Below are 20,097 nucleotides of genomic sequence, written 5' to 3' on the forward strand. Positions count from 1 at the left end.
GATGGCAAGTGGATGGCAGACTCAAATTAGATCACTTGAAGAGAGTTTAAGAAAGACACTGTTTGCAAAGATGCAGGAGTGGATAAGGAAACTACAATGGATAGTATAGTATCATGAAGCCCAACCCTACCCCGTTAGCTCTTTTAGACCTGAGAGAGAAGAGAATGGTACAGTTTCTAGGAGTTAGAATAGGAGTTATCTGGAGAGGCCCACAAGAAAGGAAAGGAGCTGTAACCCTCAGAAGGACACAGCAGCCTGAGTCAAACCCGAGGTAAGGGAAGGAGGGGAGTGGACACCCTGATGTCACTCTCCAGCCTCTCGTCAGTCTTCTGTGGAGGCGTCCTATTGGCCAAATCCAACTGGAAGCCAGAAGGATAGGAAGTACTTTAATGTAGTTGTACAGGGAATGTTCCAGGACACAGAGTAGGATGGAGAATGGCTGAGTAGCAGACCTGGGGTAAGTATCCTGCACGGTGACTTCTGGCAAAGGTAGTCAGAAGTGGAAAGTGGGTGTTCCTTCACCATTCCTGCTCCTTCTATCAGCCAGCTGGATTTGAAGGACTTTGAGACCCTAGGGGATGTCACAGCCACAAGGATACAGGATGCCAACCAATAGAGGGAAGCAGAGCACCAATCAGGGAAAACCATAGAAGACTATTCCTGATTGAGAAATCAACGTGTATAGAATTAAGACACCAGATTTCAGGGTTGTGCTTTTTACAGAAGTTAGAATTTGGAAATTTATGTATTACTGCAGTTAGCATTAGCAGGAAGTAGATTGTAGAAAATTTTTGAAGACCAAGCAAGGAATTGAGGTTCACTTCTACAGATAGTGAAAAAACATTGAAGGTTTTTATGCTGGGAGATGGTGTTTAAAAACAAAAACAAACAAACAAAAACACCTGAGAATGGTGAGTCTGGCAGTCATATGACAGGTGGAAAGGAACACAGAAACCAGTTGATGCCACTGACCACAGCCCCACGTTTTAGCAGCAGGACCTGTGAATTAGTGAAGGACAGTGCAAGCTGAAAGGGTGCCAGTCCTCCACGCGGAACTTGGGAAAGGAGGTGGTCTCAGACCACTGCAGTGATCATCCTGGTCTGTGAAAGAGCTTGGCTGGCCCTTGTGAAATGTGGAGACTGGAAAAAGAATTTTGGAGAGAGTTGTTGATGTCATGAGTTACCCCTTTGAGGGGGGACTGGGATTAGGAGAGGGTTTGCCCGTCATCTTAAGCCTAAGGAAACGGGGCTTCAGTGAGACCACTGTGAATGTGATATGACCCCTGCAGGCTGGGGGATGCAGTGAACTGTAGTATTTTCTGGGAAACTGAAAGAACGAGAGAATTGTTGGTCAGCTGCTCTGATGGTGGCAAATCTAAGAGAGGGTTCTTAGGGAGGGTGGCAGATAAATGAAATGTGACCAGTTGAGGACACTAAGCTAGAGATAAAGCTGCTGTATGGTCATCACTGAGCCTGTCCAGGTAAGGACCTGGAGGAGCAGCATGGACCTACCAGCCAGAAGGAGATGTGTTCTTCCCCTAAAGGGGAGATGCAACCACCATGTAGAGGGGTAACTGCCGACCCTGTGAAAGCAGCATGGAAGAGAAAGAGGTGTACATATACACCTGGTGAGCCTTGAGTGCCTGGGGCATCTTACAACTGTACCCCTCTCAAGTCAGACCTTTCCTGCTCCCTCTGACAATCAGTCAGAAAAGAGAAAGAAGCTTCCCCAACTCTTCCCCTTCCCATAATAAAGTTCATTATGATTACACTTCATAAGAGTATAATAGTTACATGGGTTTCTAGCTAGAGGCCTTGACTTAGAAGAAAACGAGATTTTAAGAAATGAGCAAATCCTAAGCATGCCTTTGTCATCCTTCAAAATGTATTTATAAACATAGTAAAAGTGCTTTCATTGAAGGACGTTTCCATTCCTGCCTGGAACACAAAATTTAGAAAATCTGATAAGTACAAGACTTGACAGTAAAAAATCACCCAGTATCCCACAACCCAGAGATAATCATACAGTTTGATGTATTTCCTTCCTGTCTTGTTTTCCTCTGTGGTTGTGTATAAAACATTTGGAGTTTTTCTTTTTCAAATTTTATTGTACGTATTTTGTATCCTGCTTTTTTAATGTAATATTTTTAAAGTTCTAGAACATTTTTAAAATATGGTTTCAATGAAGGCATAAGTTGACTGGAGTTTATCAAATAATTTTGTCGAATATTTTAGATCTGTACTTGGACTATGAATCAGTGATATGAATGAGAAAAGAATAGAGAATTTAATGCATAGCTTTAGATATTCCAAACTGTGACATTCGTATTATCAAATGAAAGAGCCACTTGTTGAGACTGTTGTCACTTCAAATTCTTCATGTGGTTTTCTCAGTTTTTCTGAAGCCATGTTTTCCTGATTTTCTTCCCACTCCTGTAATCACTCCTAAATCTCCCCCAAAGGTTCTCCTTTCTCTGTCTCCACCCTAACTGTTGACTGTGCTCAAGGCCCTTCTAGAGAACTCCCCTTTCTCCCTAGGTTACTCATCCAGCCCTTTGGTTTTCAATACCATTTATATGCTCAAAACACTCAAATTCGAATTTTCAGCCCAAACCTCTGTTCTAAGCTCCAGACTTGTATCTTGACACCTCCGTTTGGATGTCTCATTGGCATCTCAAATGGAACTCTTAATCTTCCCCCCAGAATATGTTCCTCCTTCAGTCTCCCCAACTCAGTGAAGCAACCTCAGTCCTCTCAACTGCTCAAGGAAAACGCCAGGAGGTGTTTCAGTACTTTTCTCTCCCTCATTTCTAGTTCATAGCAAGTTCTGTTTATTTCCCTCCAAAATGTATTTCAAATTCAACTCTTCTGTCCATCGTCTTGTTGATCACCCTACTCTAAGCCATGCACATCTCAATATGAACCATGACCATTTTCTCCTAATCACTTTTCCTCATATGTGCTCTCCAGTCTGTTCTCCACACGGCAGCCAGAGTGAACTTTTTCAAACTAGACAATAACCGTTCCCTTATTGAAACACATCAAACCCTTAACAGGATCGATAAGGCTCAGACCTAGATTCATCCCATCTTTGCAGCCTCCAATTCCGATGTTCTCCGTTATGCCCACCTTAATTTACCCACAGTGATTTGCTTTCAGGTCACTAAACTGCTGCTTCTCTATGTCTAGAAATCGACTCCCCTGACCTCCTAATGTGACTCTCAATTCCTTGAGGGCAAGGACTCTGGCCAGGTCACTTCTGTATCCCCAATTTGTAGACGAGTGCCTGGCACGTGGTGGGCATACAGCCAGACTCCGTTGACGTGACCTGCCAACTCACCTTTCACATCTCAGCCTGCATGTCGTTCCTGCTACACCTCTGCTAACTCACCCATTCTAAACTGGATCCCCCACCCCCACTTTCGGCCTCAGTCACATCACACTGTTGTTTGCATCACTGCCTACTATGAATGTGTATCTTTATTTTTTATTTTATTATTATTATTTTGAACATCTTTATTGGAGTATAATAGCTTTACAATGGTGTGTTAATTTCTGCTTTATAACAAAGTGAATCAGTTATACATATACATATGTCCCCATATCTCTTCCCTCTTGTGCCTCCCTCCCTCCCACCCTCCCTCCCTATCCCACCCCTCTAGGTGGTCACAGTGCACCAAGCTGATCTCCCTGTGCTATGTGACTGCTTCCCACTAGCTATCTATTTTACATTTGGTAGTGTATATATGTCCATGCCACTCTCTCACTTTGCCACAGCTTACCCTTCCCCCTCCCCATATCCTCAAGTCCATTCTCTAGTAGGTCTGTGTCTTTATTCCTGTCTTAACCCTAGGTTCTTCATGACATTTTTGTTGTTGTTGTTTCTTAGATTCCGTATATATGTGTTAGCATACGGTATTTGTTTTTCTCCTTCTGACTTACTTCACTCTGTATGACAGACTCTAGGTCCCTCCACCTCACCACAGATAACTCAATTTCGTTTCTTTTTAGGGCTGAGTAATATTCCATTGTATATATGTGCCACATCTTCTTTATCCATTCATGTCTTGATGGACACCTAGGTTGCTTCCATGTCCTGGCTATTGTAAATACAGCTGCAGTGAACATTTTGGTACATGACTCTTTTTGAAGTACGGTTTTCTCAGGGTATATGCCCAGTAATGGGATTGCTGGGTCGTATGGTAGTTCTATTTTTAGTTTTCTAAGGAACCTCCAGACTGTTCTCCATAGTGGCTGCATCAATTTACATTCCCACCAACAGTGCAAGAAGGTTCCCTTTTCTCCACACCCTCTCCAGCATTTATTGTTTCTAGATTTCTTGATGATGGCCATTCTGACTGGTGTGAGATGATATCTCATTGTAGTTTTGATTTGCATTTCTCTAATGATTAGTGATGTTGAGCATCCTTTCATGTGTTTGTTGGCAATCTGTATATCTTCTTTGAAGAAATGTCTGTTTAGGTCTTCTGCCCATTTTTGGATGGGGTTGTTTGCTTTTTTGATATAGAGCTGCATGAGCTGCTTGTATATTTTGGAGAATAATCCTTTGTCAGTTGCTTCATTGGCAAATATTTTCTCCCATTCTGAGGGTTGTCTTTTTGTCTTGTTTATGGTTTCCTTTGCTGTGCAAAAGCTTTTCAGTTTCATTAGATCCCATTTGTTTATTTTTGTTTTTATTTCCATTTCCCTAGGAGGTGGGTCAGAAAGGATCTTGCTGTGGTTTATGTCATAGAGTGTTCTGCCTATGTTTTCCTCTAAGAGTTTTATAGTGTCTGGCCTTTCATTTAGGTCTTGAATCCATTTTGAGTTTATTTTTGTGTATGGTGTTAGGGAGTGTTCTAATTTCATTCTTTTACATGAAGCTGTCTAGTTTTCCCAGCACCACTTATTGAAGAGGCCGTCTTTTCTCCACTGTATATTCTTACCTCCCCTATCAAAGATAAGGTGACCATATGTGCGTGGGTTTATCTCTGGGATTTCTGTCCTGTTCCATTGATCTATATTTCTGTTTTTGTGACAGTACCATACTGTCTTGATTACTCTAGCTTTGTAGTAGAGTCTGAAGTCTGGGAGCCTGATTCCTCCAGCTCCGTTTTTCTTTCTCAAGATTGCTTTGGCTATTCGGGGTCTTTTGTGTTTCCATACAAATTGTGAAATTTTTTGTTCTAGTTCTGTGAAAAATGCCAGTGGTAGTTTGATAGGCATTGCATTGAATCTGTAGATTGCTTTGGGTAGTATAGTGATTTTCACAATGTTGATTTTTCTGAGCCAAGAACATGGTATATCTCTCCATCTATTTGTATCATCTTTAATTTCTTTCAATTTTCTTATAATTTTCTGAATACAGGTCTTTTGTCTCCTTAGGTAGGTTTATTCCTAGATATTTTATTCTTTTTGTTGCAATGGAAAATGGGAGTGTTTTCTTAATTTCACTTTCAGATTTTTCATCATGAGTGTATAGGAATGCCAGAGATTTCTGTGCATTAATTATGTATGCTGCTACTTTACCAAGTTCATTGATTAGCTCTAGTAGTTTTCTGGTAGCATCTTTAGGATTCTCTATGTATAGTATCATGTCATCTGCAAACAGTGACAGCTTTACTTCTTCTTTTCCAGTTTAGATTCCTTTTATTTCTTTTTCTTCTCTGATTGCTGTGGCTAAAACTTCCAAAACTGTGTTGAATACTAGTGGTGACAGTGGGCAACCTTGTTTTGTTCCTGATCTTAGTGGAAATAGTTTCAGTTTTTCCCCATTGAGGACGATGTTGGCTGTGGGTTTGTCATATATGGGCTTTATTATGTTGAGGTAAGTTCCCTCTATGCCTACTTTCTGGAGGGTTTTATCATAAATGGGTGTCGAATTTTGTCGAAAGTTTTCCCTGCATCTATTGAGATGAGCATATGGTTTTTCTTCTTCTATTTGTTAATATGGTTTATCACATTGATTGATTTGCATGTAGTGAAGAATCCTTGCATTCCTGGAATACACCACTTGATCATGGTGTATGATCCTTTTAATGTGCTGTTGGATTCTGTCTGCCAGTATTTTGTTGAGGATTTTTGCATCTATGTTCATCAGTGATATTGGCCTGTAGTTTTCTTTCTTTGTGACATCTTTGTCTGGTTTTGGTATCAGGGTGATGGTGGCCTCATAGAATGAGTTTGGGAGTGCTCCTCCCTCTGCTATATTTTGGCAGAGTTTGAGAAGGATAGGTGTTAGCTCTTCTCTAAATGTTTGATAGAATTCGCCTGTGAAGCCATCTGGTCCTGGGCTTTTGTTTGTTGGAAGATTTTTAATCACAGTTTCAATTTCAGTGCTTGTGATTGGTCTGTTCATTTTTTCTGTTTCTTCCTGGTTCAGTCTCGGAAGGTTGTGCATTTCTAAGAATTTGTCCATTTCTTCCAGGTTGTCCATTTTATTGGCATAGAGTTGCTTGTAGTAATCTCATAATCCTTTGTATTTCTGCAGTGTCAGTTGTTACTTCTCCTTTTTCATTTCTAATTCTATTGATTTGAGTCTTCTCTCTTTTTTTCTTGATGAGTCTGGCTAATGGTTTATCAATTTTGTTTATCTTCTTAATGGTTTATCAATTTTGTTTATCTTCTTAAAGAACCGGCTTTTAGTTTTATTGATCTTTGCTATCGTTTCCTTCCTTTCTTTTTCATTTACTTCTGATCTGATCATTATGGTTTCTTTCCTTCTGCTAACTTTGGGATTTTTTTTGTTCTTCTTTCTCTGATTGCTTTAGGTGTAAGGTTAGGTTGTTTATTTGAGATGTATCTTGTTTCTTAAGGTAGGATTGTATTGCTATAAACTTCCCTCTTAGAACTGCTTTTGCTGCATCCCATAGCTTTTGGGTCGTTGTGTTTTCATTGTCATTTGTTTCTAGGTATTTTTTGATTTCCTGTTTGATTTCATCAGTGATCTCTCGGTTATTAGGTAGTGTATTGTTTAGCATCCATGTATTTGTATTTTTTTTTTACAGTTTTTTTTCCTGTAATTGATATCTAGTCTCATAGCATTGTGGTTGGAAAAGATACTTGATACGATTTCAATTTTCTTAAATATACCAAGGCTTGATTTGTGACCCAAGGTATGATCTATCCTGGAGAATGTTCCATGAGCACTTGAGAAGAAAGTGTATTCTATTGTTTTTGGATGGAATGTCCTATAAATATCAATTCAGTCCATCCTGTTTAATGTATCATCATGTAAAGCTTGTGTTTCCTTATTTATTTTCATTTTGGATGATCTGTCCATTGGTGACGGTGGGGTGTTTAAGTCGCCTGCTATGATTGTGTTACTGTCGATTTTATGGCTGTTAGTATTTGCCTTATGTATTGAGGTGCTCCTATGTTGGGTTCATAAATATTTACAATTGTTATATCTTCTTCTTGGACTGATTCCCTGATGATTATGTAGTGGCCTTCTTTGTCTCTTGTAATATTCTTTTTTTTAAAGTCTATATTGTCTGATATGAGAATTGTTATTCCAGCTATCTTTTGATTTCCGTTTGCATGGAATATCTTTTTCCATCCCCTCACTTTCAGTCCGTATGTGTCCCTAGGTCTGAAGTGGCTCTCTTGTAGACAGCATATATGAGGGTTTTGTTTTGTATCCATTCAGCCAGTCTATGTCTTTTGGTTGGAGCACTTAATCCATTTACATTTAACGTAATTATCGATATGTATGTTCCTATTCCCATTTTCTTAATTGTTTTGGGTTTGTTATTGTAGGTCTTTTCCTTCTCTTGTGTTTCCTGCCTAGAGAAGTTCCTTTAGCATTTGTTGTAAAGCTGGTTTGGTGGTGCTGAATTATCTTAGCTTTTTCTTGTCTGTAAAGGTTTTAATTTCTCCGTCAAATCTGAATGAGATCTTTGCTAGGTCGAGTAATCTTGGTTGTAGGTTTTTCCCCTTCATCGCTTTAAATATGTCCTGCCACTCCCTTCTGGCTTGCAGAGTTTCTGCTGAAAGATCAGCTGTTATCCTTATGGGGATTCCCTTGTGTGTTATTTGTTGTTTTTCCCTTGCTGCTTTTAATATTTGTTCTGTGTATTTAATGTTTCATAGTTGATTAATATGTGTCTTAGTGTGTTTCTCCTTGGATTTATCCTGTATGGGACTCTCTGTGCTTCCTGGACTTGATTAACTATTTCCTTTCCCATATTAGGGAAGTTTTCAACTATAATCTCTTCATATATTTTCTCAGTCCCTTTCCTTTTCTCTTCTTCTTCTGGGACCCCTATAACTCAAATGTTGGTGCATTTAATGTTGTCCCAGATGTCTCTGAGATTGTCCTCAATTCTTTTCATTCTTTTTTCTTTATTCTGCTCTGTAGTAGTTATTTCCACTATTTTATCTTCCAGGTCACTTATCTGTTCTTCTGCCTCAGTTATTCTGCTATTGATCCCTTCTAGAGAATTTTAAATTTCATTTAGTGTGTTTTTCATCACTGTTTGTTTGCTCTTTAGTTCTTCTGGGTCTTTGTTAAACGTTTCTTGTATTTTCTCCATTCTATTTCCAAGACTTTGGATCATCTTTACTATCATTATTCAGAATTCTTTTCCAGGTAGACTGCCTATTTCCTCTTCATTTTTTAGGTCTGGTGGGTTTTTACCTTGCTCCTTCCTCTGCTGTGTGTTTCTGACTTCTCATTTTGCTTAACTTACCGTGTCTGGGGTCTCCTTTTTGCAAGCTCCATGTTCGTAGTTCCCGTTGTTTCTGGTGTCTGCCCCTAGTGGCTAATGTTGGTTCAGTGGGTTGTGTAGGCTTCCTGGTGGAGGGGACTCATGCTTGTGTGTGGTAGATGAGGCTGCATCTTGTCTTTCTAGTGCGCAGGTCCACGTCTGGTGGTGTGTTTTGGGGTGTCTGTGGACTTATTATGATTTTAGGCAGCCTGTCTGCTAATGGGTGGGGTTGTGTTCCTGTCTTGCTAGTTGTTTGGCATAGGGTGTCCAGCACTGTAGCTTGCTGGTCATTGATTGGAGCTGGGTCTTGGCGTTGAGATGGAGATCTCTGGGAGATTTTCGCCATTTGATATTACGTGGAGCTTGGAGGTCTCTGGTGGACCAATGTCCTCAACTTGGCTCTCCTACCTCAGAGGCACAGCCCTGATGCCTGGCTGGAGCACCAAGAGTCTGTCATCCACACGGCTCAGAATAAAAGGGAGAAAAAGAAAGAAAGAAAGAAGATAAAATGAAATAAAATAAAGTTATTAAAATAAAAAATAATTATGAAAAAAATTATTTAAGTAATAAAGAAAAAAAAGAAAGAAGAGAACAACCAAACCAAAAAACAAATCCACCAATGATAACAGGCGATAAAAACTATACTAAAACAAACAAACAAAAAAAGCCAGACAGAACCCTAGGACAAATGGTAAAAGCAAAGCTATAGAGACAAAATCACACACAGAAGCATACACATACACACTCACAAAAAGAAAAAGGGAGTATATATATATATCTCGTTGCTCCCAAAGTCCACCTCCTCAATTTGGGATGATTCGTTGTCTGTTCAGGTATTCCACAGATGCAGGGTACATCAGGTTGATTGTGGAGCTTTAATCCGCTGCCCCTGAGGCTGCTGGGAGAGATTTCCCTTTCTCTTCTTTGTTCGCACAGCTCCCTGGGCTCAGCTTTGGATTGGGCCCCGCCTCTGCGTGTAGGTCGCTGGAGGGCGTCTGTTCTCTGCTCAGACAGGACGGGGTTAAAGGAACCGCTGATTCTCGGATTCTGGCTCACTCAGGCCGGGTGGAGGGAGGGGCACGGATGCGGATCTAGCCTGCGGTGGCAGAGGCCGTGACGTTGCACCAGCCTGAGGCTTGCTGTGCATTCTCCCGGGGAAGTTGTCCCTGGATCCCGGGACCCTGGCAGTGGCGGGCTGCACAGGCTCCCCGGAAGGGGGGTGTGGAGAGTGACCTGTGCTCGCACACAGGCTTCTTGGTGGCTGCAGCAGCAGCCTTAGCGTCTCATGCCCGTCTCCGGGGTCCGCGCTTTTAGCCACGGCTCGCACCTGTCTCTGGAGCTCCTTTAAGCAGCGCTCTTAATCCCCTCTCCTCGCACACCGGGAAACAAAAGAGGACAGAAAAAGTCTCTTGCCTCTTCGGCAGGTCCAGACTTTTCCCCGGACTCCCTCCAGGCTAGCCGTGGTGCGCTGACCCCCTGCAGGCTGTGTTCACGCCGCCAACCCCAGCCCTCTCCCTGCGCTCCAACCGAAGCCCAGAGCCTCAGCTCCCAGCCCCGCCCGCCCCAGCGGGTGAGCAGACAAGCCTCTCGAGCTGGTGAGTGCCGGTCGGCACCGATCCTATGTGCGGGAATCTCCCCGCTTTGCCCTCCGCACCCCTGTTGCTGTGCTCTCCTCCGTGGCTCCGAAGCTTCCCCCCTCCACCACCCACAGTCTCCGCCCGCGAAGGGCCTTCCTAGTGTGTGGGAACCTTTCCTCCTTCACAGCTCCGTCCCACTGGTGCAGGTCCCGTCCCTATTTTTTTGTCTGTGTTTTTTCTTTTTTCTTTTGCCCTACCCAGGTACGTGGGGAGTTTCTTGCCTTTGGGGAGGTCTGAGGTCTTCTGCCAACATTCAGTAGGTGTTCTGTAGCAGTTGTTCCACATGTAGATGTATTTCTGATGTATTTGTGGGGGAGAAGGTGATCTCCACGTCTTACTCCTCCGGCATCTTGAAGCTCCTCCATGAATGTGTATCTTTAATATCTCTTTCACCTACTAGACTAGAAAGTCTCATGAGAGCAACAACAATGTCTTTTTTTGGTTTATGGTTTCCCCAACATCTAGCACAGTGCCTAGCTCACAGAAAATTCTCAGATCTTTGTTAAACGAATGAACAGCCTGTGACTGAATGGAGTTTTGAGGGGAAGTCTTCTCTTTGCCTGTGCAACCCTGGAAGAAATGCTGGAGTCAGCCCTGAAATAGAGTGTGGTGTGCAGAATCATGGGGAACCCAAAGATGGCCACACCCTGATCTCTAGAGCCTGTGAATATCTTACTTTACATGGCAAAAGGGACTTTGCGGAGGTGATTAAGTTGAAGATCTTGCGATGGGGAAGTGATCTTGGATTATCCAGATGGGCCCAGTGTACTTACAGAGGTACTTGTAAGAGGGAGGCTAGAGAGTCAGAATCAGAGGAGGTGTGATGACAAAAACAGGGGAGACAAAGAGAGACATTAAGAAAGATTTGAAGATGCTACTGGCTTTGCAAATGGAGGACGGGGCCGTGAGGCAAGGAATATGATTTACCTCTAGAAGCTTGAAGGGACAAGGAACTGGATTCTCATCTACAGCCTATAGCATGCAGCCCTTCCAACACTTTGATTTTAGGACCTCTGACCTCCAGAGCTGTAAGGTAATACGTTTGTGTTGTTTGAAGACACAAAGCTTGTGGTCATTTGTTACAGCAGCAGTAGAAAACCAACACAGCAAGGAGGGACTGGAGAAATGGGTTGGGGAACCTGCAGGTGAGAGGCAGTCCTGCCTCCTTTCAGAAAGCTTTAGGCTTGCCTGCTCACAAGGTATCCCATGTCCATAGTCCTACAGCCAGTTTTGTGCAAGCTATCCCTTTCTTTTTCCTTAATTCTCTCATTGGGATGAGCAAGAAATCTCTGCCCTCTTTGCCAAGTTCAGGTTCAGAGACGGGAGGGAGAACCTAGAACTGGACTTGAGCTGTCAGATGGGAAAGAGGGGCCGGGGTCTCCCTGGCTGAGCAAGGATTGTCTCCTCTTACTCTTAAGAGGTGTTACTGAACCATTTGTTTTAATGGCCTTGTTTAAGGTCCTTCTCAGTAAACATCTCTGACTTAGAATTAGCCTCTCTACATCTGTGGTTTTGAGAAAATGGATGTTCTGAGATAAAGAGAAAGCATTAGACCCCCTCCTTGGAAAAAAAATGCACATAGCAGAAAATTTCACACATAGTTGTTAGGGGTTCATGGACCTGTAAGGTCCCCTTGCTCAAAGGGTAGTGTGTGTGTGTTTAGGATCTTTTTTTATGTTGGCATGCAGGAGTCAGTGGGAGGTACGGAGGGTCTAATATCATCGATGGTTTCCGTGTCAAGCTAAGGTACTTGGAGTTAATCCTGTGGTGAGGATACTTCAGACCCATTAGAAGGCTTCGAGCAGGATGGTGACAAGATTAGATCTGTGCTTTTTAAAAAATCACCCTGGTAATGTATATATTGGCTATAATCCTGTAATTAGGTTATCAGGTCACCTTAGGGAGGAAAATGCTGTTGACTTGAAATGTTTTCATGCTTCCTTTTAAAGCCGGTGATATCAGATTGCATATTAAGTGATCTAATTTCATAGACAATGTGCTGTAGAAAGCAGTTTCCTGTAACCAGTGTAAGAGCTTTAAAATCTTACTGTTGTCGGGATCATTGCTCCCCTAATAGTGGGCTTACATAGACACTTAGTCTCATTGATAGTATCATCATTATTATCTCACGGTTCAAGTACGTCTCGGCTTCAGTCACATCCATCTCCTGCAGAGAAAATTCAGGCAGGTAAAGCAGTGCACACTGGTAGAGCCCTGAACTGGTACCTTCTAGACCAGAATATCACTCCTGGCTCTACCACATACTAGCCAGGGGACTTAGGTCAAGTTAATCGTCCACAGCCACAGTTTCTTTATAAAATGGGCATTAAAACCCCACCTACCCACATAACAACTGTGACAATCAAATGCAATCATTAAAAGGTAATATTGTGAAAACCATAACATATTATCCAAATGCAAGCTGACCTTAATTTTCTTCTTAGTATTGCCATCATTGCTGAACCAATTTGGGTTAGTAAAGAGGAACTATGAAATTAAGTGTGTGTGGTTTGCCTTTGTGGTGTGGTCTGGTTCTTTCTCCAAGTATCAGAGGCTTTAGAGGTGTTCCTAGTATCCACACAATATGTTGCCTCCACTTAGCCCTTGAAAAAAAACCCCGAATTAAAAATAGACTCTGTTTGGCTGTGTTCTGAAATCTAAACCTATATGTTTTCACAGAGGTCAAAGGGGAAATGGTCACATCTCAGCATATTTAGAGCATATGCAAAGCCACACAGAGAAAATTGGAGGCACTGAGTGTGTGTGTGCGAAGCTGCCAACTCGTTACAGACTCACTGCTCTGTTGGTGGCATCCCCGAGGAAGGAGGAGAGTTTTCTCTCAGAGTGTTCAGGGAAAGAACTGCTGGTTCTAGAGGAGCAGACACCGGCACTACACACAGCAGGTTCTTTGTCATCATGACTTACTAGTCTGCTAATCAGAGACTCTCCAGCTAGCATTTCAAAGTGTTCTCGTAATTTTAAAGCACATCTTGCCCAAGAGTGATTGTGTCAGAAAATACTATGGTTTCTTCCATCCCGGCCACTGCGCCTAATGTCCAATGGGAAAATGTCAGGTAATGGGGCCTTTACTGCTGGTGGCTCTAAAGACCACATGCCACAGTGAATACAAGTGGACGTTTCCATGAAATAGACAAGATGCTTTTTAATTATACCCCAACACGTCAATGCTAAAGCATTTAATTTTACACAAAGATGGGGAGGAGGAAACCTTGGGGTGACGATCCTCCCGTGGCAGCAGAATATCTCCTTTTGTTTCTTCCTCCCAAAGTTATCAGTAGTGACCTTAACAATGGAGTTCATACGGGTTTACCAAGTGGTTTACAGGTTTTTCTTACGCTTACCCATGGTTGGCTGTGATTAGAAGCAAATAAAATATTTTATCCCTATTTTCATCAAGAGGAATGGCTCCCACAGAGCTGCTTCCTTTGCTGAGGTCAAACAGCCAGACTTAAGACAGAGCTTCCAACTCTGATTCCAGGCTCATTTTGAAAAAAAAAAAAAAAAGAAACACTGAAGCAGCGCAGGTTTTGCAGCCAGACTACCACGCGCTAACAATGTGAGTGGGGCAAGTCAGTTAACTTTGCTGAGCCTTAGATCCCCACGGGTAGAATGGGTGTGATTGTCGCTACCCTTCAGTGTCCTTGAAAGGCTTAAATGAGGTCAGAGATACTAACATGTACTTTATAACTTGGACTCAGGAGCCATACTCCCCAGGTATGAGTCCCAGCTCCACCTCTTCACTAGCTGTGTGACCTAGTGTAAGTTACTAAACCTTCCTGAGTCAGTAAGATGGAGATAATAATAGTACCTACCTCACAGGGTCGTTGTGAAGATACAAGAGTTAATGTAACCAAAAGCACTTAGAGTAGTGCCTGCCTTTTTGTAATCACTCTATAAGTGTGTGCTATGATTATGGTAGATTGTGATTATAATTGTTGTTGTGTATATATTAAGTGCCTGGCACAAATAGTTGATCAAAAAAGATTAACTTTATTATGATTTCTTTTATATCTCTCTTCAAAGCACTTGCATTTTAAGGAGCCTGAAAGGAAAGTAATAGTATTACAAGTCTGGTTTTTGGTTTAACTAAACAGATGTCAGCGGGGTCCTTTCCAAAATCTTATTCCTTCGGGGATTCAAAATTTAATCCTATACCACAGGACAGAGATTTTTTTAATGCTCCTTAGAGCAAGAGCACATGCCTGAGCCTCACCGCACACCTTCAGAATCAGAAGTTCTGGAGATGCAACCCGTAAGTCGCTTTTCTTTTTTTCAGTGCCTAATGACTTTTTTTTAAGACTTGCTTCTTAGCGTAGTTGTAGGTTAACAGCAAAATTGAGAGGAAGGTCCAGAGGTTTCCCATACACCCCCTGTACCCACACATGCACAGCCTCCCATTATCAGCATCCCCCGCCAGAGGGGTGCACTGTTACAACCGATGAACCCACGTGGACACATCATAATCACTCAAAGTCCATAGTTTACATTAGGGTTCACTCTTGGCGGTGTACATTCTGTGGGTTTAGACAAATGCATAATTATGTGCGTCCATCACAAAGGTATCCTACAGAGTCTTTTCCCTGCCCTGAAAATCCTCTGTGCTCCGCCTCCCCTCCCCCAGCCCCTGGCAACCACTGATCTTTACACTGTCTCTGTAGTTGTGCTTTCAGTCTGTTTTAACAAGTGTCCCAGTGAATCCCCGACTTGCTAAGGTTTGAAAATACCAGATATATCCTCCTGCACCTTTGACCACCCTCTGTTCCTGGGGGTGTGGGAGGGGGGACGTGGTGGGTGGTTGACAAAGAATTGGGTACTCCATGTTTGACAGATGTTCCAGTCCAAGAAGCCCTAAGTGACTGAATTCAGCAGAAATCCAGGTAGTTCTGGAAGCAGAGTCGGGGTGGGATGCGGGGAAGGAAAAGCAGTTTGAGAGCATGTGAGTCTGTTGATAGGTCTGGAACAGAACGTTTCGGGATGTTGGGTCCTCTGGAAAATGCTGATGTCTTGTGCCGTACTGCCCCGAGTGATGGATAGAAGAGAAATCTCTTGAATTTTTATGTGAGGTTAAAATGAGAAAAATTCATTTCAGCCTTCAGGAGTCAGAACTATTGGTACAAAAGGTCACTGATGCCAATTGGCATTGCTGAGCTCAGAGCGGGAGTATTAAAATAGCAACTTTTTGTTTTTTAAGCACTGGTTGCACTATTTGGGCTTGACTCTCAGTCTTTTGCCATCTTGCTCTGGGATCATAAGTAAAAAAGAAAAACACCAAGATGTTTCTCTTACCTCCTGCAGGGACAGGGATAGGTAGTTTTCCTCACCCTAAGGGTGGTGTAATATTTGCAGTGAAGTAAGCAGAGCCATTCAATGATGACTCCATGGGAAAGTGATTGTTACTGCTTGTAGAGTGGAGGTGCCTGAGCGGTGTGAATGATCGTGGCCATTTCAAGGGGAGTTAGCAAGTATTTACTGGGGACCTCGCCCTGTGCAAGATGTGGTTTGTTTGGGGTTCAACCTTGGTTGACAGGATTACTGAACCTTGGGAGAGGAAACCAGTCTCGGGGCAGGGGGGGTGGATTGGTTGTAAGATAAAATTTAGTTTGGTGCCGTATATACTGTGTTTGTGATGATAGAGTCGCATCCAAGTAGGTTTAAAACGTCTGAGAGTCATGCATAGAGCCGTTAGTTCCAGTATTTGAAGCCATTAGGAATGGATTGATTGCATAATTAAGGAAATCTAAGGATCAAGGATCAAACTTTTAGGGGCACTGCAATTATAACAAATAAAATGTGAGGGGCTTCCCTGGTGGCGCAGTGGTTGAGAGTCCGCCTGCCGATGCAGGGGACACGGGTTTGTGCCCCGGTCCGGTAGGATCCCACGTGCTGCGGAGCGGCTGGGCCCGTGAGCCATGGCCACTGGGCCTGCGCGTCCGGAGCCTGTGCTCCGCAACGGGAGAGGCCACAGCAGTGAGAGGCCCGCGTACCGCAAAAAAATTAAAAAAAATATGAGACGTTAGTGAAGACATGAGAGACTATCAGAAGAGGTGGAAGTGGGCCCAGGACCATGTTCTATCATAGAAATCAAGAGGATACATTTTTTCAAGGAGATATGTTTTTTGACATTAAAAGCAAGAAGAAGTAAAAAAGAAAAAAAAAGCATGTGGGAAAGTGGAGCTGGGTCTTGGATTTGCTAAGTGAAAATGATAACTCAAAAGGAATATTTTTTTAATAAAACATGATCTTTATTACATTCATTTAAGGCATGGTTTCTCAGCCTCAGCACTAATGATATTTGGGGCTCGATAATTCTTCGTTATGAGCTGTCCTGTGTACTGCAGGATGTTTAGCAGTGTCCCTGGCCTCTACCCACTAGATGCCAGTAGTGACACCACCACCATCACCAGTTATGACAACCAAAAAATGTCTCCAGACAATGTCAGATGTCCCTGGTTGAGAACCACTGATTTAAGTATTTATTTAGCTCGTGCTGTGTACATGGTACTACATTAAACATTGCAAGGCATAAAAATATGCCACACTTTCACCCTTAAGAGGAATGCATTCTGATTTTCCTAAATTGAGTTATTCTGCTATTTCTCCTATTATGTTGATTGAAAGTATTTATGTACACATGCACATTTATGTGTACACACACACACACACACACGTATGTTATTCCTCCAAGATAACATTGTCAATTTAATTATGGATTAATATTAGAAAAGTAGTAAATTGGAAATATTGGTGTTCCAATGCTATGTGTTTTATCATAGATCAGTGAAGGAAATTTTGATTATGGACCCATGGCAAAACGAGTAAGCAGTTTTCAAATCAAACTTTATCTATTCCATTTGCATTTCTCTAATGATTAATCATGTTGAGCATTCTTTTGTGTGTTTGTTTGCAATCTGTATATCTTCTTTGGAGAAATGTCTGTTTAGGTCTTCTATATCACCTCACACCAGTCAGAATGGCCATCATCAAAAAAATCTACAAACAGTGCTGGAGAGGGTGTGGAGAAAAGGGAACCCTCTTGCCCTGTTGGTGGGAATGTAAATTGATACAGCCACTATGGAGAACAGTATGGAGGTTCCTTAAAAAACTAAAACTAGAACTACCATACGACCCAACAATCCCACCACTGGGCATATGCCCTGAGAAAACCATAATTCAAAAAGGGTCATGTTCACTGCAGCTCTATTTACAATAGCCAGGGCATGGAAGCACCGTAAGTGTCCTTGAACAGATGAATGGATAAAGAAGATGTGGCACATATATACAATGGAATATTACTCAGCCATAAAAAGGAACAAAATTGAGTTATTTGTAGTGAGGTGGATGGACCTAGAGTGTGTCCTACAGAGTGAAGTAAGTCAGAAAGAGAAAAACAAATACCGTATGCTAACACGTATATATGGAATCTAAAAAAAATTAAAAAAAATAAGGGTCATGAAGAACCTAGGGGCAGGACGGGAATAAAGACGCAGATGTAGAGAATGGACTTGAGGATATGGGGAGGGGGAAGGGTAAGCTGGGATGAAGTGAGAGAGTGGCATGGACATATATACACTACCAAACGTAAAATAGATAGCTAGTGGGAAGCAGCCGCATAGCACAGGGAGATCAGCTCGGTGCTTTGTGACCACCTAGAGGGGTGGGATAGGGAGGGTGGGAGGGAGGGAGACGCAAGAGGGAAGAGATATGGGAATATATGTATATGTATAACTGATTCACTTTGTTATAAAGCAGAAACTAACACACCATTGTAAAGCAATTATACTCCAATAAAGATGTTTAAAAAATTTTTTATATATTCCAAAGGCTCAAATTATTTTTTGCTCTCTCATTTCTTATGAAGACAAACACTCTTCCTCATCCATAGGTATGTTACAGAACTTCTAATTTTTTAAAAAATGCAATGGTTTCAATTATCCTTTGGTAGAAATTATAATTCTGTATATTGCAAGTGTTCTACCAAGTTTCTAAGTTCTTAATAAAAGAAAGATGGAGATTTTGGACTGTAATTTGACCTTAGGAACACTTATTGGAAAGATTACCACGAAATAATTTCATGGCAAGAAGTGTCCTTGATGTTTGGAAAGTACTCTCCCTTAAAAGAAGCAGCCTGTCATCTTTCCAAACCTAGCTTCCTCTTTGCTTAGGAACAAGAAAGGAAATCTAACCTCGCTCTCCTGTTTTTGCTGCTTGTGACATTGAGCAAGGCCCCAACTACTGAGGCTAACGCCGAAATCCTTGTTGTCCCTGCAGACTGCATCATCTGCCATCAAAGGTGCTATTCAGCTGGGGATAGGATACACAGTGGGTAATCTCACCTCCAAGCCAGATCGAGATGTTCTCATGCAAGACTTCTATGTGGTGGAAAGTGTGTTCCTACCCAGGTAAGAACGTTGTTACTTGTGATGATTTCTATGCTAAGGAAGCTTCGTTGTGACATCTCCATGTTGAAGACTTTTCTACCAGTACAAGGCTTTATTTTCCATGCCTGTGTAGATCGTGTACTGATGTTCACGTTAGACCTTTGGCTTGCCCAAGAGCAATCCAAATGATTAGTACTTTCGGTTGCGTCGGGTGTCTTGCGTTTGTATGTGGTGGTGGTAAATAGGGTTCATCCTTTGGGCCAGTTGTAATTAATTAGTTGTGATAATGCTTAGAAGACCCTATGGAGAAAGACTCTGAGATTCAGTGGGAAAGACTACAATAATCACAGAGTAATGTCTGCATAGGTTTAGAAAAAGAGGGCACCCAAGACGCAGCAGCTGGTGCCGAGTTTTTGCTAGCCCTAATTTAAAAGATGAGTTGGGGGATGCGCGTTTGGGCCTCCTGTCTGAGTACACTCATGTATCTCCTCTTTTAACTTTCCTCCAGAAAGCTTATGAGGATCCCCCTATTTTGATGCCATATTTGCAAAAACACCCAAGTTACCCATACATATCACGTCTAACTTTATTATACTGGGCGGGGGGAAATCAAACTAATAAGTCTGAGATGGATGGTAGGGATGGTTGCACAACAATACGAATGGACATAATGCCACTTAACTGCATTTTAAAATGGTTAAGATGGTAAGCTTTATGTTATACATGCTTTACCAAAATACATAAATAAATAATTTATAAGTCTAATACTGGCTTAACATAGGAAGAGAACTACTCATGATTAAATTGGAAATGTAGTACTACAGACAGGACTTTTCAAAAAAATAAAAATATTTGATTTGGGGGCTTGGGGCCAATTATATTTTCTTTGGGGCTATGAGGATTGACTTGTCATTTATTTTAAAATAACTTTCTCTCCAAAATAAGCCAATTTTATTATCAATTATTATTTGGCTTGAGTGAGAATGGTTGGACTGATACTTTTCCTCTCAGTGTTCTCATTGTCTTATTTTTTTAAAAAACCTTCAGGGAGATGGTACTTACATTTATTTCTATGTCCAGGTGTCAACTGCCTAGAAATAAAACCTTTAGGTGAGGGTGTCCATGTAGCCACAACAGAGCCCATGGATAAAAGAAAGTCAGCTATGAACCCAGACAGCTTCATTTTGCTTTAAATGCTCTGGGCTGAAGAACAAAGTTGGTCTATGCAAGTTTTAAAGTTTGCTTCTCTAGGTTTCCCTAGCAGCCACAAGAACTAGTTTCCATGCAGAAAATGGACAACCCCAAGGCCTAAGATATAATCCTGTCTGCTCATGACACTGCTCTTCTTTCTAT

The 20,097-nt window shown here is 41.9% G+C and overlaps 1 protein-coding gene across 10 annotated transcripts in view; it reads left to right on the plus strand.

Moving 5' to 3' along the window:
• PIP5K1B (phosphatidylinositol-4-phosphate 5-kinase type 1 beta) overlaps nucleotides 1-20,097 on the plus strand; it is a 423,928-nt gene that overhangs the window by 241,291 nt on the left and 162,540 nt on the right. For 9 of the 10 annotated variants that reach the window (XM_079925690.1, XM_079925691.1, XM_079925688.1 and 6 more), the window contains one exon: nucleotides 18,635-18,765. In XM_079925690.1, coding sequence (XP_079781816.1) covers nucleotides 18,635-18,765 — 131 coding nt within the window. Of the gene's footprint in view, nucleotides 1-14,585; nucleotides 14,619-18,634; nucleotides 18,766-20,097 lie in introns of those variants that run through there. The other variant, XM_079925693.1, reaches the window with a different exon arrangement.

The sequence above is a fragment of the Stenella coeruleoalba genome (genome assembly GCF_951394435.1).
Source record: "Stenella coeruleoalba genome assembly, chromosome: 7".
In the NCBI taxonomy this organism is placed as follows: domain Eukaryota; kingdom Metazoa; phylum Chordata; class Mammalia; order Artiodactyla; family Delphinidae; genus Stenella; species Stenella coeruleoalba.